Below are 22,833 nucleotides of genomic sequence, written 5' to 3'. Positions count from 1 at the left end.
ACTATTTCCCATCCGTGCCCCTCAGGGAGGTAAGAATCCACTTTCTCAAGGGACACACCTCTCCTTTGCCTTTCTCAGGCAGTCCCCTGTCCTTGGTATAATTCCTACATCTCCCTCTTCCCCAAAGGTCTATCCACCTGCATGCATTCTTTAAACATCTGAGAACCTGCTGAATGCCAAGCATTGTGCTCAAGCTATTACAGTCCACATACACACAAGCCTCGGTTTCAAAAACCATTATTTGCAACAAGTGTGAGCGTCCTCTGGGTCCTTGATATTAAAATTCCTTCCTGGACCAGTAGCACCACCTTTGTTGGAAATGCAGAATCTCAGGCCCCATCCCAGAAGTCAGAATCTGCATTTTTAAAAGATCTCCAGATGATTCAACTGCCCTTTTTAAAGTTTGGGAGGCACTCCTAGATGACTGATTTCACTGACAACACTCTTGAGGAGCAGTTTCAAGTACAACAGGATTCTACACCTGACCAAAGAGGGGTCCTAGGAATTAAATGGAGGTAAGCATGTCCCTGTTGTGTTCAGAGAGGAAAAGTGACTTGTCTGGCACTACTACCATAGAAAGAAGCACAACAGCACTTGGCAGTTCCCTCTAGTTCATGTTTATTAGTCTGCATAGTGACTTCGATTTTCCACACACTGGGGGAACGCCTCAACCCCATCCATCTTACATAGGAATGCAAGTTAATGTGTTTCAACGCCTATTATAAAAAACAAATACCACTTTAAAAAAATCTGATTTAACACATTTTTATTTCACTTTTTTCCATTTCTTTATAAAACAGTCATCTCCTCACTAGCAGCTGTCTCCCCTAGACTGGGGGAGGGAATGGAGGAGGTTGGGCACCTCCAAAGAAAAGGGGGTGGGGGAGAAGGGCCCAGGGTTACCTCCTGAGGTTCTTCTGGGCCTGTTTCAACAATGTGTCAAAGTCAAGAGAATCAAATTTGCTCTTTACAGGAGCAGGGTCAAAGTCTTCCCGGTTGGAGTCTATAAAGGTAGAGAGAGACAAACATCAAGGTCTCTGAGTACACCTCCCGACCACAGCGTCCTCAAATGGCTAGCTACCTCTCATGTCTATAATGGATGGAGCTAAAATCACCTGGATATTAAGTCAAAAGACAGGTGAGCACCCATTTCTCCTCTCATCCCACCCCTTAGGCTCTTCACATGTCAGAGGAAGACAAGTCTGCCTAGCTAGCGCCCCTCTCAAAAGGCTGGGGACCTTTTGAGGGAGGAGATGATACCAAAGGCTCAGGGCCTCCCTCCACTCACCAAGATCAGAATAGCTTCTCTTGCAGAACTGCCTGCGGCCCCCAAAGCAGAGATCAAAGGGCTGTTCATCTGCTTGCCTCAGCTTGTGGCCACTCTCGATGGCTGCAAATGCCTCCTCGGCATAGCGGTAAGTGACGAAGCCATAGTTGTCACTGGTGGGGAGGGTGAGACAGAGGCTGACATGGCTATTTGGGCACATGCCATGGAGAAGAGACAGCTCACCAGGGTACAGTAATGGACTGGGGTGGTTCTTCTCATTCCCCAAATTGCCAGCCCTCTAACTGTAGAAATGAAGGTGCCTATATTGCCTAGCACACCAGAGCAAGGGGGAAAGACAAAGAAGCAACAAGATAGATAATGAGACAGGACATCCTGACCTTAGGGCCCAACCTCACCCTTGGACACGGAAGTGGATGGTGCACTCCTCAATCTCTCCGAAAACAGAGAACCTCTGTTTCAGCTCTGACCTAGTCATGCGACCAGGTATCTTCCCAATGAAGACCACTCTTCTCTCTTCCTATGTTAGGTCAAGGAAAATTGACACACCATGAGCCAAGGCCACAGCTGCAGACGGCTCTCTGAGCTCATGTCGTGGCTCAGGGACAAGCCCTCTCCTCCCAGGACCTGTTCCTCTACTCACTATTGCACGCTCCTTCTGCAGAACTCTCTGCCTTTGGTAATGGTCGTGTGAACGATAAGAACTGTACCTGACAAGAGAAGAAGGTGCCATCAGTGCCCCAGACATTAGGCAGCTCAAGTCTCAGAACTCTTAGGCACCTGCACCCCAGATGCACCGACTCCCTGAAAACATGCTCACCGCCGCCTCCTGTCACTTCTCCGGCGAGGAGATGGAGAGCGGGACCGACTTCGGGAACTAGATGATGAGGATGAGGAAGATGAGGAGGAAGATGAGGAGGAGGAAGAGGAAGAGCATCTTCGGGAACGTCCAGAGGAACTGCAACTGGACCTGGAGAACAAAGGGGCACAAAGGAATGCTGGGAGCAGTGCACGTATATTCCACTTACCTCACCTTGGCCCCAGCCCTGCCTCCCTGTCAGGAAGCTCAGGACCAAAGGCAAAGCAGAGCAGAGGAGATCTAGAAGAACTCTTCACAGATGACCAAACCGAGAACCTCATGACCTTTAGATGTTCTAGAGTATTTGGGCACAGATCATATTTATTTTCAATTATGAAATTAAAAATAGAAAAATATTTAACAAATCAGAAAGAATAAAAATAATGGAGACTCGGAGATAAAGGGCTGGGCCCTAGGTCTTACAATTAGCTGCAGGTGGGGAGGGGGGCAGGCCTGGGTCTCTGGGATCCTGCTCCCCTCATATGTCTCATAGGAGTACTATGAACATGGCATTTAGGGGATGCGCTAGACCTGTAGTAGGGGACATTTCTGAAGATAAGCTTCAGCATCAAAAACCAAGAATTCTTCATTGATTAAGTGGAAAAATTTGGGTCTATTACTGAGAAAAAGGTACTGCCAGAAAATAGCTGAGGCCACAGTGACACTCAAAGGAACTGTTCCAGACTGTTTCCTCAACAGATGATTAAAGGAAGGACTGTTTGCCATTAACACTAGCCCACCACCCCACATACTACCAGGAAAACAGCAGAAATAAGGACTGATACAGTATGCAAAGGAATCAACGTGGTTAAGATCAAACCCTAATTGTCTCCCCAAGGCAGGTCTCCAGGAAGGAGGAGACCTCAGAGATATCCCAATCTCCAACAGGGGATAGAAGCTATCTTCTCACAGCTTGCCTCCTTCAAATCCAGTAAAGGGGGAGAAGACAAAAGCCAAAGACAGAAATAGAAGCCTTACTGCCTGAAAGTATCAAATTCGATGTGCTAAAGCTTTCAGAGTAAACCAGAGAGAGAACTTCCAAAGTGGAGAGAACCTAACAGGCCATCAGAGCTCACCTTCGCCACCTCTTGTGTGGCGGGGAGAGGGACCGGGACCGGGATGAGGAAGACGACGATGAGGATGAGGAGGAAGATGCTTCGCTGGTCCGGTTGGACCCAGAGCTGACAGAACGGCTGCTGCGGCCACGGCGGCCTTGCCAGCCCCGGCTTGGGGGGCTGGCTGACCTGCAGGCTTTTCGATAACAGCGCATTGACTGCTGCTTGGCTGAGGGATCAGGGAGAGTCCTAGTGTTCATGTCATTCCGGCAGGGTGAGGCCTCAGGGGACAGCAAGGTGGATGGGGCAAGGCAAGGGGCTGGAGGATCTGCCTGATCATTGCTAGTCCTGTGATCAAGTGGCTTCTGGGAGGCAGCTGTGCATGGGGGCAGTGGGGTGGCTGGGCCCAGGGACAAGACAGGTTTGATGGTGATATCCTGATGGCGTTTGACATTCCATCGGGAGCCCACCTCTGGAATGACTAGGGCAGGCGTCTTTTTGGGGGGCGTCCTACTCCGGACACAATAGTCATGGTCCCCAGAGCCCACATGGACTGGACTAGGGCCATGGACCCCTTCTTGGAGGCAGGCTGCAGCTGGATGTTTGGCCTCTGTAACTCCTTCAGGCTTCAGGGTTCCCTCCTGGGCGGTGGACTTAGGAGATTTGGCTTTGGCCAGCAGTGAGACAGCAGCCAGGGGCTTCCATAACTGATGGGGAGGGGTAGCTGGAGGGGTGAGCCCTGTGAGGGGAGGGAGGATGGAGATAGCAGGATGAGATCCGATTCTACACTTCTAAACACTGTGAATATAGGCTCCAGAGATCCCCACTTCATCTCACAGAGTATACTAACAATGATCAACAGCCCAACTTCTCCCACTGTTACAACTGCTCCTTCCCCTGAGTTCCCCATCTTGGAGACCAGCAGTAGAAACCCAACCAGCTACAGTCCTCCTGAACTGTTCAACCTCTCACTGCCCAAACCTAGCCGGTGGCCAGGTCCTGTCTGTCCTACCTCTTCATTCTTAGACTCACCCCCACCCTCAGAACTGCCTGACTTCTGGGCTGCATCTTGCCTGAACTCATGTAATCGTCTCCTAATAACCTCCTACCTCGGGCATCACACCTGTCCACCTGTCTTCTACATTCCTGCTGGTGGGAGCACCCAAAAACCAAACTGGTAAAGTTTTTTCAATTGCTTCTTCAATGTACAGTATAAAGTCCAACCAGCTTAACATGGCATTCAAAGTTCCCATAACCTGACCTCCTGCTTTCCACTCCAGCTTTCTCTCTTCCTTTAGCTCTGCCCAGCACCCTGATCAACCACTACACTCCAGCCAAAATGAACCACTCACAATTTCCCAAAACATACCGGGCTGGCTTTGCTTCTCCAGCTCACTCAAGCCATTCCATCTACCTAGAATGCCCATAAATCCACCTGATTGGTATCAGTGATTTTCTCAAGCCTCCGCTTGGACGATTACCTTCTATATAACCCTGCCCTGACTGTCCCTCTTCAGACCCCACTATAAGCCACACAGGCTTCTTTAACACACAACATCTGATACTCAACATGCTCATTTGTTTACACATCTGACATCTGCCCCCTGGACTGTGAGAACATCAAGGACGAGGATCAGCTCTCTGTATCCCCAACACCTACACACACTTGGTGCAGAGCAGGCTCTAAAAACATTTGCTGCATAAACTAATCAAAGGCAGAGTTCCCCACCCTGAACCCACCTGCCACGTTGGCCAGTTCTGGGGCTTGTAACCGGTCTAGGGGCCTCTTCTCCTGGGGAGTGTCAACGCTGCTGGCGGGGGGAAAAGGGAAAGCCTGGTTCATTGCCTCCTCAACATCTTGTACATCTGCTTTGCTCACAAAGCAATGGGAGAGGGGTGCGTGCAGAGAGGAATGGGGGGCACAAACTGCCCCAATCATTCTCCTTCAGCACAAAAGGGGTCTTAGTGACTGAACTTTATGTAGGTTGGGTCTCAACTCAGCTCTGCCCAATTCCTGGATGACCTTGAATACCCCCACCTCCTCCAAGCCAGGAGTCTCTCGTGCCCAGCTCAAACCAACCCAAAATCAATGTGGAGGAAAAAATGCTTGGCAAAACAGGATGGGGTATCGTGAACATGGGAAAAAAAAAAGGCCTCTTGGTGCTGGAAGAATGGGGAACAAGGAGGTCCAGGATGCCTGTGCCCTCCAAGGAGTCAGGGGAGCCCTAGCCATGAATATCCTCCCCCATTTTTTCTTACACCATTACCAGTGTTGAGCAACCTTAACGCCTGTTAAATAAAGGAAAGAAATCCCCAAAAGCACGACTTGCCAGAAGATAAAAGGCATCACCATTTGGAACCCCAGACTGGAATCAGCCAGAGAATGGTACATATATATCCTCCTACTTCACCACTCAAGACAGTACCCTGTAGTGATGGGCTGAGCCAGGGGTGGGGAACAGGGAAAGACTAGAGCGGACTAAATGTCCCTGTAACAGAGGCATCCAGTTGACAGTCCTGGAGTACCGGCCAGCTGCTGACCAACAGCTCTAGGGTAACTCACTCATGTCCCCATACTTACCCTGAGTTTCCTACAGCCAGGCTGTCAGCAGGAGCCGGGGGAGGGCACTCCTTTTTGGCTGCAAAGAAACCATACTAGTTAAAAGCCCAACCAGATGTTCCATACTGAGGAGGTGCAGAAGGGCTGGCTTTGAGACCCAAAGGAGGAAAATCCATTTTGCCTACATACTCCATTTGGGTCTCCCCAGAGAGATCCATTCTCCTCCAGTGGGTATCCAGGTGTATTTTTAATCATGTCTCCTCTGCTCAGAAACAAGCACACTCCCCACTGAATCTGGGGAGTCCAAACTTCTAAGCCTAGCATTCCAGGCTCTACATAACCCACCTAACTAACTTCCTAGTCTTATAACCTACTCTTGATCTACACTTATATTATCTATTTTGCCTTGTACTACAGATACCTGTTACTAATTCAGCAGTCATTTCTGCAAATTCTTCTCCCCAGTCAGACCATAAGCGCATCTGAGAACAGGACGTAGTATCTCCCGCAGCACCTAGATCCATTCCTTGTACTGAGAAGCTGAGCTATCCATTGCCTTTCAAATATACCACATGCAATCTTTCCTATACCTCTGCCTTTACTCACCAGTCTCTGAATTCCTGTCTTCCAAGGCTCACCTGGAGAGCTACCTCCCCAAATAACCCAACCCACTTGAATCTCCCCATCCATCTACTCTTTATAGTTCTTGCCATGCTGTACCCAGCACTCTCCCTGGCTTAGATTGTGTCACAGGTAAATCTTGTCTTCCCATTCCAATTGGGGGCTGCTCTAGTGGCTGAGACTCCCCTTCTCCCTCCCCCCAGTTTAAGCAACTACAGGGCTAGGACCAAAGGAAACATCAATAAAAAAGGGTTGGAGCAAAGCTACCCAGGTTTCCTCACCTTCTGATTTCTCAAATTGCTCCAGCAGACTGGACAGGTCCGATGCCTCAATTCCTGTGAAAGCATACAACACAGCCCCTATCAACTGAGTACACAGGTCCCAGAAGTCTCAAATCACCTCACTTCTTCCCCTAGGCTCCCCATGCCCACTGTACTAAGTAAACCAAGGCAGCAACACAAAGCAGAAAGAATCAAACCAACCCAGACTCCTACCTCTCAAGAACTCTCCAAAGAAATCCAACAAAGGCCAGCCCCATCAAGGTAGTTTATCCTGTTTTATGGAGGACACTCCTCACACAACCCCCATGCCATTCTTCACACCAACAGAACTGTGTGGCACTCACCAATCTCACTGATGAAAGCCTGTACCACATCCTCAGGACCCTGGGTACGTGGCGTAGGCAGAAAGGACAGTGTCCTTAGACGGGCTGGGTGGACAGCAGGCAGTTTGGTGGTAGTGCTCTGCCTTGGTGCAGATGTGGGAACAGCCTTGGCAACAGGAGAGGGTGCCTTCTCCCTGGGCCTAGCTTCCTGGGGCTCAGGCTTTAGCCTCTCTGATGCAGGCTCCTCAACAGCCACACTCTCAGCAGGCAGACACGGTGGAGCCTTGATCCGAGGGCTGTGCACCGGGGAGGACACCTTGTGTTTCAGATGGGGAGATGCAGGCACTGGCTTGACCTCCACCTTGGTGGGCTCTATCTGTGGAGCTCCCTGGCCAGCTGCCCCAAGACTGAGGGGAGGAGCCATCGGCACAGTCAGTACACTATCAGGAGGGCCAGGTGGGATGCCACTGGGCTCCACCTTGGGTGAGGGAACAGCTCTTCCAACAGAGGTTAGAGGCAAAGGAGGTGGGGGAACAGCAGGCCAGAATGGAGGGTGTTGCAGCCCTGGGCCCCATCCCAAGGGCCCATAGGTACAGCTGGAGCTATAAGGTGGGACTGGGGCAGGAGGTACCCAAGGCACATTGCAAGTGGAGGGCACAGCATAGGCACCTGGAGTACCAGACACTAGGGGCACCGTCGGTGGAGGGGGCAAGCACGGATAGCCAGAAGGGGACAAGGGGGGATAACAAGGCCAGGGTGGCACAGGGGCATAGTGAGTAAAGGGATCAGGTGGCACTGGCCCCACAGGCATCGGAACACTAGGAGGCTGCAAGGGTGGTGGGGGCAGACTGGGGACATTTTGCCCATTTGTGGGAAGGGGCAGCATGGGGGTCATGCCCAGCCCACCTGTGGGAAAAGGCAGGGCAGTGGGCATTGTGGGGGGCTTGGACTGCACAGCAGGAGGTGGAGGTCTTGCTGGCAGTAGCATCTCTTGGGATGGCACCTGCTCAGTGGGAGTTGAGGCCATAGGTTTGCTTGCAGGTGGCTCAGGACTAGGAGAGGCAGGGCTGGGACCCACAGGAGCAAAGCAAGCCTCAGAAGGAGCCTCAGGGCTTCTCTGCAGAGTTGTCTTCTTGGCTGGGGCTGGTGGGACAAGACAAGGGATGTCTGCCAGCCCTGTGGGAGTTTCCGGGAGGCTGGGCCACTTCCCAGCTGGGGGCTGGGGGTTCCTCTCTTCTGCCTCTGCTTGGCGCTGCTGCCTTCGTCGCCGGTACTCAGATAGGCTAAGAGGCCGAGGCCTGGCTTCCTGGGTTGTGGCACTAGTACCACTTTCCCCCTTCAGAGGACCCATGACCTCCTTGACTTCAGGATTGATGGCCTTTGGGGGGTCTGAGGACTCTGACTCCAGGAGGAGCTGGGGGGCTGGACTCCCCTGGGCTGATGACACTGCACCACGTCTGGGATCAGTTGGCCTAGACTTAACTAGTACAGGGTCAACTGGAGCCAGGTCATTGGGAAGAGAGTCAACTTGTACTGTCTTGGCTAGGACAGGGTCAACTGGAGGCAAGTCATCTGAGATGGAAACAACCACTGCACGGTCAACTGCTGCTGAGTCAGCCAGAACTGGGTCAATCAGCACTGGGTCAGCTGGGAGAGGGTCAACCAGCTCTGAGTTCGCTAAAGCACGGTCAACCAGTTTAGGGTCAACAGGTACAGGGTCAGCCACAGTGGGATCAGGGTCAACCGCAGTGGGATCAGCTTCAACAGAGTCAAGTGGCATGGGGTCAGCTTCAGCAGAGTCAACCAGTGAGAGATGGGTTGAAACAGGGTTGGCTTGGATGGGGTCAACCAGGCTGGGGTAGAGGTCTAGAGGACCTTCTTTAGCAGGACTAGCTTGTCCAGCACTACTCTCCAAGTTCCCAGAGCCAGGCTTCTCCAAGGCAGCTGCCCAGGCCCGAGCCCAAGCCCGAGGCTTCCCTCTACCACGGGGAGGCACAACCTCTCTTTGAAGGTCCTCCTGAGGCAAGCTGCCTCCCTGAGAGGTCAGCTCTGTAACTGCTGTAGACTGCCCACGAGAGGCTGACCTCAGCCTCCTGGCATAGCCTTCTGCACAGGCAGCTGGCTGCTCCTTGCTCTTCTTCTTCCTGCCCTTTCGAGCTCTCTGGGAACTTAGCATTGCGTTGGCTGGTGGGTTCTGAGGCCCCTTGGGTGCCATTGGCTCCATGACCTCCCTGGGCTCCAGCAAGCAGGCTGACTCCAGCTTTTCCTTTGAGTCCAGTGACAACCCCTCTTTCTCAGGGCAGAGAGCTTCCCTGGGCACAGCAGCCTCTGTCTCTGCCTCTAGTGTAGGCATGAGCAGCTGCAAGGCCGGACTGGCCTCTAGCGAGTCATCCAGGAGGACAGGCTGGGGTCCAGGAGGGATCTGTCGCACCACAACTGGTATCTCCAGGTCGTTGCCAGCTGTGGCCGCCTGGCCCACAATCTCCAGCACCACACAATCCTCAGGCAGCGTCAAATCATCTGGCTGCTCTTGAAGCTCATCCTCAAGTGCCGTCAGGTGGGTGAGGTTAGGCAGGCAGTATGGGTGCATGGCCCGCACCAGCTCACTCAGGGAGGAGATGCTCTCATCGCCAGCTGCCTGCACTGCCATCTCTGCTGCTACTGCTGTTTTATCTTCCTCCTCGGGACAGGCCAGGTGCATGGGGAAGTCTGCGATGCTGCTCACAGAGTTGTTGAGCTCCCCAGCAAGCATCTTGCTGCTGAAGCCGGCCACCTCCTCCTCTTCTTCCCCATCACTACGCTGCTGGGGAGGTGGGGACTGGCCCCATCGGGGTCTTGACCTTGGGGGTCTCCAGCTAGGAAGCTTGGGGGAGGAGGTCTCCAAGAAAGAGGGTGGAGAGAAGTCCCAAGGAGGATCTGTGAGAGACATCTCAACCTACAGGAGAGAAGATAAGACAGGAGTTTTCTCCAGGAATATCTTTTTCCAGACCTGTCCCCATATACTCCTCCCCCCTGGGAGTCCATGAGGCTCCCTAGGTCAGGCTTACCCCATTCACTCTACTACTGCCTGTGCTGGGCCCCAATGGGTCAGTCGGGGTGATGAGGTCACGTTCTGGGGGTGTCCGAGAGAGGCTGAGCAGCCTGTGCAGCTAAAAGGGAGAAAAAGACCTGAAATGTGTTTGTGCTTCAGAACTTTATGAGTAGGCTCGTGGATGTGGTTCTAACCTTTGCACCAACCACACACCCCCTTCCCCTCATCCCACACTTACAGAGGAGCCCTCCCGAGGTGACACAAGCAGTTCTGAGTCAGGAATGCTGTCAAATGGAGACAGGTTCTCGGAATCTGCATTGTCCAAGATCTCTGTTAGAGCTGTGAGCAGTGACACTTCATTCTGGTCCTCCAGAGATAACCTGCTCTGCTCAGGAAAGACAACAGGAAGGTCCCACCACCATCCCTATGACCTCCCAGGCCACTGAGAAGGACTGGATGCCAAGAGAATCCCTCTCCCAGGCTCAGTTCAGCTCAATTTGCCAGAGAGAGATGTTAGTACCAGGAGGCATGGGTTCCAATCTCATTTACTACCATCCACCATCTCTCTAGTGTCAACAGAGACCTGTCAAAATTGAGTCTTGAACTTATGTTTCATACTCCCTACACCCTCAGGTAAGATGTGGGATGCTCAGCAGACAACCCTTGGGTAAGCTGGACTTGGACTCAAAACAAAGATCAGAACCCTCTGAACATGTAAGTCAGGGGCCCAGGCAGGGTGAAAGGCCTTGGATGATAATCCAAGTCTGCCAGGGCATCCTCTTACATGGGATGCAGCCCAACTCTCACTGAGAAACAAAAACACACTTCAAGGACTCAGGTTGAGTATCTAGGAACCAAGGTGCTAGGAGAACAGAGCCACTGAGCCAAAGCTCCTGCCTGAAGACCTCCAAGCTCAGCCCCAGCTCACCTCTCCAAGGCCACCAAAATCTTCAATGAGGGAGATGAGGGAGGCATCCATATAGCTGTGCATGGTCCCCAGCAGTGTCCCATCCTGCAGTATCAGCTCCTCCATCTCTAAGTCCTTGTCCCTCAAACAGGGGCCCAGCCGAGATAGACTGACAAAGCCAGAATCATCCCCCTCCTCATGCAGCAGCACCTGGGGCAAAAGGGGATAAGGTCAGAAAGGCACAGTGAAGGCTGCAGGGCATGGGCCCTCGGGGGCAGCTGATTTATACACTCTAAACCAGGTACCGCGCCCTCCACCAATGGCCTCAGACTCAGCAGGAGCCCCAACACACTCTGGACTTGCTGGGCAGAGAGAAGTACAAACTATGAGCCACAGCCACAACCAGATGGCAGTGTTCAAGAACCTTCTGGGAAAAAAAAAAGTTTAGACTCCATCCAGAAACACTTGGAACCACAAGAGATTGATAAACTGGGGAATAAAAACATCAAAAAGACCAAGATTGTTCAGAAGAGTTATCTGCTGGCAGTGATGAAGACAGACATTCTGAGGGGCACACCAAAGGAGAGGAGGTCAGCAAGCAGGCAATTCCAATTACAACCACCTTACCTCCCTCAAATCCCACTTAGGCCTCTCTTCTCTGCTTAGCTCAAATCCCACCTTCTTCAAGAAGATACCTCAGGCTTCCCCAATGCATCTCTCCTCACACCCCGAATTCATACATGCTCCTATACCGCTCACCTTTCTGGCAATCACATCCTACCCCCTTCCCTACCCCATGACATTCCTTGCATCATTACTAAAACAATATTCCAAGTTCCTTTGGGGCAAATAACCCTTTGTATTCTATTAGCTTATATTTTTTTTGGCTCTTGGAAGGGTTTAAACTGTGCTTATACTTCCTGGTCACCCACCATGCCTGGCACAGTGCATCACAGTATACACAGCTGAGAGTCACACTTATTTTGAACTTCTGTTTTGAAGGCTCTACAGTGTGCCACCCAACCTCTCAAAGGTAGTTCCAAGGGAAAAGTCTCTTCCCTACCCCAACCAGGTTAGAGCAAAAGAAGAGAAAGCTTGATTCTGTGGATGGAAAAGCCCCGCCCCACCCCACCTCTTCCCTGAGAACTAACAACATCTTCAGCCTTGTCAGGTAGGGAGCCATCCGCCCAGGCCTGTCAAGAGTGTGGGCGTGGGCAGGACCAGAAGTGGCTGGAAGCGCTGGCAAGGCCAGAGGCCAGAGGCAGGGGTATCTCCACTATACGAAATTATAGATGATGCCAAGGCCAGAGAACAGGAACAAACACGGACAAGCCAGTCTTACCTCTCCTTTGGCAGCAAAGGGAAACTCTGTACCTCTTCCAAAAGAAAAAAAAAAGCAACAGGTGTGACTGCACCCCACCACCCTCCTAATCAAGCTGAAGAGTAACAATGCCCAACGAGAGAAAAGGATAGATAGAGACACTTTAGGAGACCAGGCCCAGAGATGAAGTAAAAGGTGGCAGGTTTTAGGCACTAATTCCTCCCAAGCCTTCACAATCCTGTAATTACAACTAGCAGCTGAATAGCACCTCGCTCAGCAAACACTTCCAGGTGAGCAAAGAGGCTGCATCTCTTGCCCTGCCACCTACCTGACCCAGCTACTAGGCCAGAATCTCAAGACAATGTCCAGCTTTATGAACCACTCATCACCACTTCCATCAGGCAGGTACTGGAGCCCCAGTCAGAGAAGCCCCTCTTTACCTGACCTCACCCATCCCTCCCCTCAAACCCCAAACAGCACAGCTCCCAGAGTACCAAGATCATGGAGAGGATAAGCCCAGGCTAAGAGTGTGCCAGCCACCAGCATCTCTTAACTTTAACAACTTCCCGACTGGCTTTCCCATATCCGGCTTGTCCCTGCAGGGTTCAAAACCAGCTACAAACGTGAAAATACACATTTGATCACCTCTTGAGACACTCTCTAATCCCCTCCAAGGGCATCTTCCTGCTCTTAGCACTAGGTTTAAAGTCCTTAAATGGCTTACAGTGGTCCTGGTATTCCCCACCAGACTCCTCCAGCGTGTTTTCTCTCACCACTCTGTCTCTGTATACACCAGCCATAGGGGTTTCTCCAATAAGCCATGTTCTCTCCCACCTCAAGGCCTTCACATACTGTTCCCTCTGAGGAAAGCTCCCCCTCCTCTCCGCCCCCCCACAATCTCACCTTAAAATGTCTCTTCCCAGACCCTGCAAGGTAGATTACTACTGCTGATTATATAATATGCTGCACTTTCCTCTGTCCCCCTCATCATTATTTATTGTCTATCTAAAACATAAGATCCTGGAGGACAGGGACCATGTGTGGTTTACCACAGAATCCCCCTATGTCTAAACATAACAGAATTTCAGTAAGTTGCTGGCTGATTGACTAGCTTCCACATAGTCATCTTTGTGTGTGTGTGTCTGTGGTGAACAATCTCTCCATAAGACCCTCTCCAACCCCAAATGACTACCTAACTTGGACTACAGCTGGATCATGGATACTTCCTGCCTCTCCCCCAAAGGGTGGGCAGCACCAGCCCCACAAGATGTGGCCTCTGAGAAAATAAAGGAAGAGCAGGTGGGCAGCTCCCAAGTTAGAGCCCCAGAAGCCACTCCCCACCCCCACCCCCAGGGCCTGGATTGGTCTGCTAGAACTGATATTACCTGGCAGCCAGCAGCCCAACTCCCACCTAGAAACCAAAAAAGAAAAAAAAAAAAAAAAAGCTTTCAAGGACTCAGCTTAATTGCTTAAGAGAGATAACAGTTCAAACTAAGTCTTGCCGACCTCCACTCTGGGTGGGAACTTTTAAGAAGCCCTGGTGAGGAGTGGGACGATAACACTTTCAAGTATGGAGAACTGAAGACCAGGAAAAAAAGAGTATGACAAAGAATGTCCCCCCCCACCATTTAGTAAACGTTCAACTAGTGTTGAGTAGTTCTCAGATCGCCTCCAACTTTTGCCATCCCCAGCACAAATTCCAGAGAAGCTTAAACACAGACTATCTCAAATTTGTCTGTATCAATTCACAGGAGCAGGCCTTAGCTGCCTCCTCAAAAAAGATGCTTGAGGAAAAGTGAGGGAAGGAGAGGATTCCCTTTCCTGACTTAAGCCTGTGCCATGTAAATGTTGACACCTCCCATGCCCCTTGAATCACGAACGAGGCAGGACTGCAGGCAACAAAAACGCCAGTGCCCATGCCTCACAACCCACCCCAAGCCGGTCGGACAGAGGCCGCCACTCCACAGCCCTTCAACCTCAGCCCCCTACCCTCCCCAACACACTCCGCCATCCGCAGGGAACAGACTACCCGCACACCTGTAAAGTCCTTTACCATCCGTTGTCGAGAGGCGATGCGGACCAAAGAAAAAAGAAAAAAACTCCTCCAAGGCTCTGGGCAAAGTTGATTCTAGCAGCCCCTACCTTCCTTCCCAGCCTGGGGCCCCCAGCGCCGATCGGAGATGGCGGGACCGGCTGAGACACACCCAGTTCCCGGCAGTGCGGCTCCAACGCCGATACGAGATGCCCGGCAGCCTGGAGCGGGAGCCACGTGGACATCCCCTCCCCGCCCCCACGTGGACCCGAGGGCCTCCACCCCCCCGCCCAACCCACGTGGGTGCCGGGGCCGCCTAGAGGGGGAGGGGAAGCAGACAAATTATCCCGGGAAAATCGCTCCCCCCACCCCACGTGGCTCCGAAAAGGCACTGCGGCGCTGGGCTACAGGCAGTCCCCACTCGGCATCCTTAGAGGGAGGTCTTACTCTATTACTCTAAGTCCGAGTCCCCCCACACACAGGGACCAGGTTTCCGACACCCTGCTCTGCCCCTCCGGCGTTCCGGAGGAATGGCCATAAGGACCCGCCTTTGCCCGCATCCCCCCAGCAAACGACCCAGGTCCGCTCGGTCCAATCCGTCTTCCGCAGCCACCCGGCATCGACTCCCGAACGCTTCTTCCCTTTCCTGTGGCGTCCACGTGTCACCACCCGGCACACGCCGCTTTGCTGCCAGCCGCGGGCCGCCCGCCAGTCTCACCTGCTCTCCGCCACTCACAGCGCCCACACTGCCATACGGCGCTTGGCTCCGACTCCCCCAACCGCTGCTGCGCACTCCACCGCCAGGGTCGGGGCCGGAGCCGCCACTCAGAGGCGGCGCGACTCCGTCTCTCAGTCCCCGGCGCGCCGCCATCTTGGCCCCTGAACACCCGGCGCAGCTCTGATCGCCGGCGCCGCCTCGCCCAACCGATTGTGGGAAGGGAACTACAACTCCCGAGAGACACTGCAAGACTACGGATCCCAGAAGACTGAGCGCCGATACCCATTTGACCCAGGAAGAGGGCACTGGCCTCACGAGGGAGCCTGGGAGTAGTAGTCGCATTCAGCAGAGCCTGAGTGGCACGTGGTATAGGCATACTGTAATGCATAATTTTGTGTTGCGCGGGGGGACCTAGTTGGGGAGCGCGAGGTAATAAGGGGATAATTACCTTTTGCGTATCTTTTTATTTTCCCAATTTGTCCAACTGTCAGAACTCCCTCTTTGTCTGACGTTTTACCTGCTGCACGTTCCTTTCTCCTTAGTCCAAGTGGGCCTGTGTTTTGAAACAGCACCCCCTCGTGGGCACCCGCACTCCAGGAGCTAAGCCTCACCCGCTACACTGCAGCACTACCGTGAGTTTAATCTTAGAACACAGCATTATCGATGTCTCTCTGAGCTACTCAGAAACCCACGTTGGTGTCTCATTACCAAATTTACTTCCTGCTACTGCAGATCATCTTGCTATCTTCCAAATACAACAGGTGTTTTCCTGCCTTGTGGAAAACTTTAGCCTCAAAACATCTTTGATGCCCTATTTTATCCTGGAAAGACCTTTTCGTCATCCCAGCCAACCTTGATCCCTCTCTGTATTTCTACAGTCCATCACTATGTCTATTATTTACTCATTTGCCTTTTAGAAGCTACTTCATATTGTTTTCTTTTTTTAAAATATTTATTTGTTTATGTGCTTGTGCCGGGTCTTTGTTGCAGCAGGCAGGCTCCTTAGTTGCAGCTTGTGGGCTCCTTAGTTGTGGCACATGGGCTTCTTAGTTGTGGCATGCGAACTCTTGGTTGCGGCATGCATGTGGGATCTAGTTCCCTGCGCAGGGATGGAACCCAGGCCCCCTGAATTGGGAGTGCAGAGTCTTAACCATTGTGCCACCAGGGAAGTCCCTGTTTTCTTATTTTTTAAAAAAGTTTTGTATTACAAAAGTTTAAAAATCACTTCAAAGACTACAAAACTATTTAAGTAAGAAATATACTTGGCCTGCAAATTCCAGTCCCCAGATTTAACCCTTGTCACCTTTGGTGTGTATTCAGCCACACTTTTTCTATGTATATAAAAACGTATAGGTCCCAGTGAAGAAACATTCAAACATTACTTCCTGTCCTAGTCCCAGAGCCTGTATAGGTGAACCCACTGGGGCTGGCCGGAGAAGAAGAGGAAAGTTTGTTCCAGAAGGAACTGAGGGATCATAAGGATTTCTAAACATGGGAAAGGGAGGAATAAATTATTCGTCAAAAATCAGTTGTGTAGGGCTTCCCTGGTGGCGCAGTGGTTGAGAGTCTGCCTGCCGATGCAGGGGACATGGGTTCGTGCCCCGGTCCGGGAAGATCCCACATGCCGCGGAGCAGCTAGGCCCGTGAGCCATGGCCGCTGAGCTTGCGCGTCCGGAGCCTATGCTCCGCAACGGGAGCAGTTGTGTATATTTTTTCCAGGCCCAAAGAAAGAACAAGTCACGTGTAATGGAATCTAACTCTTGGAGAATATCAATAGGGAATTTTCAAGTTATTTGTTATACAACCTAGCTGTTCTAATTAGCGTACAATCATTTCAGCCCCTCTAAATAAAAAGGTTTTGTTTTATTTTGTTTTTCTTTTGGCCGCTCCGTGTGACTTGTGGGATTTTAGTTCCCTGACCAGGGATTGAACCCAGGCCCTCGGCAGTGAGATCGTGGAGTCCTAACCACTGGACCACCAGGGAATGCCCAAAAGTGTTTTTTTTAACCTTAAAAAAAATGTATAGGGACACATATTGACCTTTGTTCAAAAATGGGACCATTCCACATGTATGGTTCTATAACTTGCTTTTTTTTCATGTAACAATATGTTTGTCCATTCATTAACCAATATATACTGAGATCTTGGTGAGTACCAGTTCCATTAAAAGAATATATCATTATTTGAATATATAATTTAATATCATTATCATTATTTAAATTATATTTGTGATTTCTAGTTTTTCACTATTACAAATTAAGTTACAGTGAACATTCTTGTACATGTATCTTTCCTTTTTTTTGCCGTGGGATCTTAGTTCCCTGACCAGGAATGGAACCCACACCCCCTGCAGTGGAAGCGCTGAGTCCTAAGCACTGGACTCCCAAGGAATTCCCTTTTTTTTAAATCTTTGTGTTTTTGTACACTCTTTCTATGGAATAGTTTCCTTGAAAGGAGATTGCTGAGTTAAAGGGTATATATGTATGTACATTTGAAATTCCGGTGGACAATGCCAAATTGCCCTTCAGGAAGGTTGTATTAATACACATTCCCAGGGAATTCCCTGGTGGTCCAGTGGTTGGAACTCTGCGCTTCCACTGCAAGGGACACAGGTTCAATCCCTGGTCAGGGAACTAAGATTTTACATGCCATGGGGCACAAAGTATTAAAAAAATAAAAAATAATACACATTCCCACAAAAAATTCACGAGAGGAGAGGACCTCTTGTTATGGACTGAATTGTGTGTGTCATCCCCCCCTCACCATGGGCAAAATTCATATGTTGAAGGGTTCCACACCCAATATGACTATATTTGGAGATAGAGCCTTTAAAAAGGTAATTAAGGGGGCTTCCCTGGTGGCGCAGTGGTTGAGGGTCCGCCTGCCGATGCAGGGGACACGGGTTTGTGCCCCGGTCCGGGAATATCCCACGTGCCGCGGAGCGGCTGGGCCCGTGGGCCATGGCCACTGAGCCTGCGTGTCCGGAGCCCATGCTCCAAAACGGGAGAGGCCACGGCAGTGAGAGGCCTGCGTACCGCAAAAAAAAAAAAAAAAGGTAATTAAGGATAAATGACATAATAAAGGCAGGGGGTCTAATCCACTAGGACTGGTTGCAGAAGAGGAAGAGACACCTGCAAGCCAAGGAAAGAGGTCTCACTAGAAACCAGCCCTGCCAGCTCCTTGATCTTAATCTTCCAAACTCCAGAGCTGTGAGAAAATAAATTTCTGTTCTTTAAGCCACTTAGTCTGTGGTATCCTGTTATGGAAGCCTGGGAAGACTAATACAACTTCCTTTTAGTTAGTTTCTTTTTTTTTTAATTTTTTTAAAAATTTATTATTTATTTATTTATTTAATTTTTTGGGCTGTGTTGGGTCTTAGTTGCAGCACGTGGGATCTTTGTTGAGGCATGCGGGATCTTTCATTGAGGCACCCTGGCCCTTCGTTATGGTGTGAGGGCTTCTCTCTAGTTGTGGTGCAGCACGCATGGGCTCTGTAGTTGTGGCGTGCAGCTTCCAGAGTGCGTGGGCTCTCTAGTTTGCGGCACACAGGCTCTCTAGTTGAGGCCCGCGAGCTCAGTAGTTGTGGCACCCTGGCTTACTTGCCCCGAGGCATGTAGGATCTTAGTTCCCTGACCAAGGATCAAACCCATGCCCCTTGCAGTGGAAGCACAGGGTGTTAACCTCTGGACCACCAGGGAAGTCCCTTACTAACCTTTTGGGTGAAGTGAATCTGTTCACAATTTTCCCTATAAAATAGGGCAACAATAAAGTTTATTTCCAATAAACTTAGAAATAATTTGCCAGTGAGAAATCAGTAAGAACCAATACAGGGTGGCACAATTCTTCCTCTGTTGAAGAAACATTCTCTAAGAGATGCTCTGTAAATGCTGGTGATTTGGGCACTAATTATGGTCATTATTATAAGGATTAGGCTCTGGGAAGAAGAGTAATGTTAAAGAAAGCAGAAAGCTGTGCCCTTTTTTCTTTATTCAGCATATGATAAAACAATATTCACCTACATGTGGTGTCTGCATGGAATCTACTAAAAAAGATAAGAATATATCTCTAGGTCTCCACTGCCACCTAGACAGGAGTGCTGTGGCTACTAGTCCCCTTGGCTGGTGCATTCCTAAGGGCTAGGAAGGAAAACCTCAGAGACACAGGCCACCAAATATTGGGTGTCAATCACATCTTTGCCTGACTCCACATTCACCAAAGACTCATCTTATTATAATAACTGATTTCCCATATCATTTTCTATGGGGAGAGTGAGATGATCAAGTGAGACAAAATGCCCAGTTCACATGACATATATTTCTCAGTGTGAATTAACAAATCAACATTCTGGTTTATTTATTGAGTGCCTACTATGCGCCAGGCAATGTTTTAGGCACTGGAGATACAGCAATGGCAAAACAGACCAACAAACACACAAAAACAAAAAAACCCTCCCTAACAGAGCTCACATTCTAGTAGGGAGACAATCTCCAAGTAAACAAAGAGTCAAAATAATTTCAGAGCACCAGAATGGCTATCAGAAAATAAATGGGGGACTTCCCTGGTGGCACAGTGGTTAAGAATCCGCCTGCTCGCATGCCACAATTACTGAGCCCGCATGTCACAACTACTGAGCCTGTGTGCTGCAACTATGGAAGGCTGCGCGCCTAGAACCTGTGCTGTGCAACAAGAAGCCACCGCAATAGGTCTGCGCGCTGCAACTAGAGAAAGCCACATGCAGCAACGAAGACCCAACGCAGCCAAAAATAAATGAATTAATTAATTTAAAAAAAAGAAATGGGATGGGACTTCCCTGGCGGTCCAGTGGTTAAGACTGTGCTCCCAATTCAGGGGGCACGGGTTCAATCCCTGGTTGGGGAACTAAAATCCTGCATGGGGAAAAAAAAGAAAATAAATGGGATGGAGACTGTAAAAGGTAAGAGGGGACAATTTTATTTCATATGGTGGGATCAGGTAAGGAGGAGGAGATATTTGAAGTAAGACCTGAATCACAAGGAAGACCTAGCCATTCAAAGAGCATTCTGTGGTAAGAAGAACAGCCAGTGCATGGGCTCTCAAGTGACAACACATTTTTTTAAATAAATTTATTTTATTTATTTATTATTTATTTTTTGGCGGCGTTGGGTCTTCGTTGCTGGCTTTCTCTAGCTGCGGTGAGCGGGGGCTACTCTTTGTTGTGGTGTGCAGGCTTCTCACTGCGGTGGCTTCTCTTGTTGTAGAGCACAGGCTCTAGGTGAGCTGGCTCAGTAGTTGTGGCTCACGGGCTTAGTTGCTCCGTGGCATGTGGGATCTTCCCGGACCAGGGCTCAAACCTGTGTCCCCTGCATTGGCAGGTGGATTCTTAACCACCGTGCCACCAGGGAAGTCCAACACTTTTTTTGTTTTCAAAAGGAAGACTAGTTTAACTAAGGAGTTCTAGAAAAGAGGCAGAGTAGTACCAAGATAATGTTTCATGTGTATTTAATTTGTGTGAATCAGTCTCCTGAATCTGATGAATTCTGATTAACTTCCTAAATTAAACCTCCAGACCTGCAACACTAAGGACGAGACCTGTTGTCATTGAAAACCCCCAGGATGGCTCCCAATAACCTCTGCCTCCTGTTATTCACACTCTTATGTAGTTCTCTCCCCATTTGTACCAGGGTTGGTCTGTGTAACTAATAAGATAAGGCAGAAGTGATGATATGTCACTTCCAAGATTAGATGATAAAACGACTGAGGCTTCAGCCCAGGTATTTTTGTTTCTCTCGCTCTCTCATCTCTTACTCTAGTGACAGCAGCATGCCATGTTGTGAGCAGCCCCATGGAGAGTCCCATGTGGCAAAAAATTGAAGCCTCTGTCCAACAGCCATTGAAGAACTAAGGCCTTCCAGTAAGCACTAGAGTGAACATGGAAGCATATTCTCTAGCCCCAGTCAAACGTCAAGATGACTGAAGACCTGGACAACAGTTTGACTGCAACCTTGTGAGAGACTCTGAGCCAGAACCAACAGCTTATCCACTCCTGGATTCCTGACCCTCAGAAACTGAGGGAAAAAAGATTTTAAAAAAAAAGAAAAAAAGAAACCAAGGGAGATAACAAAAGTTTGTTGTCTAAGATGCTGAATTTGAGGGTATCTTGTTGCATAGTAATAGATAATATACCTGGTTTACAGTTATTCTTTCAGGGAGATGCAAACTTTCAGGCAATATTCCTTTTAGTGCTTTATTTTTAGCCCCAAACAACCCACATTTGAGGAATGGTTTACAGTCTTCAGCTTGCTGTCTCCTTGCAATACCCCTGGAAGAATTAGAAAAGTAGGGATTATTGTCCACATTCTACTGAGGAAGAAATTGAGGCTAAGGGAGGGTTAAACAATATGCCCAGGGGCACACAGTGAATAGAGTAGACTATGTTTTCTTTGGTTCCTCTGTTCTTAGTAGTGTATCCTCCACTGTACTAAGCAGTTGCTTATGGAATGAATGAATAGGTTTCATCCCATTTGGTGGCAATGCTCTGAAGGGGCATGGACCCTTTTAGAAGGAACTATTCCCCAATATTGGCATGTGTAAGAACCAACTGAGGCACTTCTTTAAAATGCAGATTCCTAGATCCCTTTCCTCCAGACGTAATGTTTCCTCCACACGAGGATGGGGCCTTCTACATATTTATTTGGCCAAATCTGCCAAACTGATTTGGCAGAGAGAGGGATGGTAATGGTAAATGGTGATGGTGATGGTAAATGGACAAGAAGGGAAGGAGTCACGTGTTGGAGCAGGGAAAGATAAATCCTATCAGAATTCTTATAATCATGTAGTAAATGTTATAGGACATATCAGGTTCTAGACACCTTCTTAGGTGCTGGGGACAGAGCCATCAATAAGACATATTTGCCATCTTGATGGAAAAAGAAGATTCGTCCTTGAAAGAAAGAGCAATGCCAATGAGTATTTGACGGAGTTTCAGGGGTAAGAGAAATGTGGGAGAAAATAAAGAAGGCCAAGGTCAAGGTCAGGAGAAGAAGTTGGATGGGACAAGTTCTAGAAGCTGGAAGAAGCAGGGAACCCACCTGTCCTAAAGCAGTCTAGCCCATTGCTTCTGCTGTCTGCTTCTCTGTGGGGCTCCTCTTCCCTTCTCCTTTCCTTACCACCTCACCTCTTCTCACTTCCCATTTTGCTTCATCCCCATGTCTAGAGTCCACCTTGCACTAATGACTGTATTTAAAAATACTGGAATGCCACTGAATTATTCTTTTTTTTTTTTTTTTTTTGCCACATTACATGGCATGCAGGACCTTAGTTCCCTGGCTGGGGATTGAACCCACGCCCCCTGCAGTGGAAGTGCAGAGTCTTAACCACTGGACCCCCAGGGAAGTCCCTGAATTATTCACTTTAAAATGGTTAATTTATGTCATGTGATTTCACCTCAAAAAAAGAAAATACTGGACTTCCCTGGTGGCGCAGTGGTTAAGAATCCGCCTGCCAATGCAGGGGACACGGGTTCGAGCCCTGGTCTGGGAAGATCCCACATGCTGCGGAGCAACTAAGCCCGTGCGCCACAGCTACTGAGCCTGCGCTCTAGAGCCTGCGAGCCACAGCTACTAAGCCTGCATGCTGCAACTACTGAAACCCACACTGCTGGAGCCCGTGCTCCGCAGCTAGAGAAGCCACCGCAATGAGAAGCCTGCTCACCTCAACGAAGAGTAGCCCCCGCTCACCACAACTGGAGAAACTCTGCGCACAGCAACGAAGACCCAACACAGCCAAAAAAAAAGAAAATAGTGGGTGCTCAAATCCATCCATCCACATCAGCTAAGCCTGCCACCCTCCAGGACCTTGTCAC

General features: G+C 49.8%; 2 protein-coding genes across 6 annotated transcripts in view; one reads left to right on the top strand and one right to left on the bottom strand.

Annotated features, from left to right (window-relative positions):
• ARMH3 (armadillo like helical domain containing 3) overlaps nt 1-22,833 on the top strand; it is a gene marked incomplete at its 3' end in the record, with an annotated part of 562,435 nt that overhangs the window by 313,659 nt on the left and 225,943 nt on the right. The window lies entirely within an intron of this gene.
• Nucleotides 730-15,146, bottom strand: PPRC1 (PPARG related coactivator 1; the record flags this gene model as incomplete). Of its 5 annotated transcripts, none has more annotated exons than XM_079717664.1 (14): nt 730-1,003; nt 1,289-1,440; nt 1,684-1,805; nt 1,929-1,995; nt 2,106-2,255; nt 3,221-3,938; nt 4,940-5,010; nt 5,781-5,838; nt 6,662-6,715; nt 7,006-9,919; nt 10,032-10,133; nt 10,254-10,403; nt 10,944-11,132; nt 14,994-15,146. In XM_079717664.1, the coding sequence occupies 14 exons, from the start codon at nt 15,144-15,146 to the stop codon at nt 900-902; spliced, it is 5,004 nt and encodes a 1,667-aa protein (XP_079573790.1). In that variant the 3' UTR covers nt 730-899. The 5 variants fall into 5 exon arrangements, with proteins under 5 accessions (XP_079573790.1, XP_079573791.1, XP_079573789.1 ...); XM_079717665.1 differs by having other exon boundaries at nt 10,254-10,400; XM_079717663.1 differs by having other exon boundaries at nt 4,940-5,007; nt 10,254-10,400.

Source organism: Hyperoodon ampullatus, assembly GCF_949752795.1.
Source record: "Hyperoodon ampullatus genome assembly, chromosome: 1".
NCBI classification, from domain to species: Eukaryota; Metazoa; Chordata; class Mammalia; order Artiodactyla; family Ziphiidae; genus Hyperoodon; species Hyperoodon ampullatus.
The sequence above is the reverse complement of the archived record's forward strand: the minus strand, read 5'-3'. Positions and strand labels throughout refer to the sequence as shown.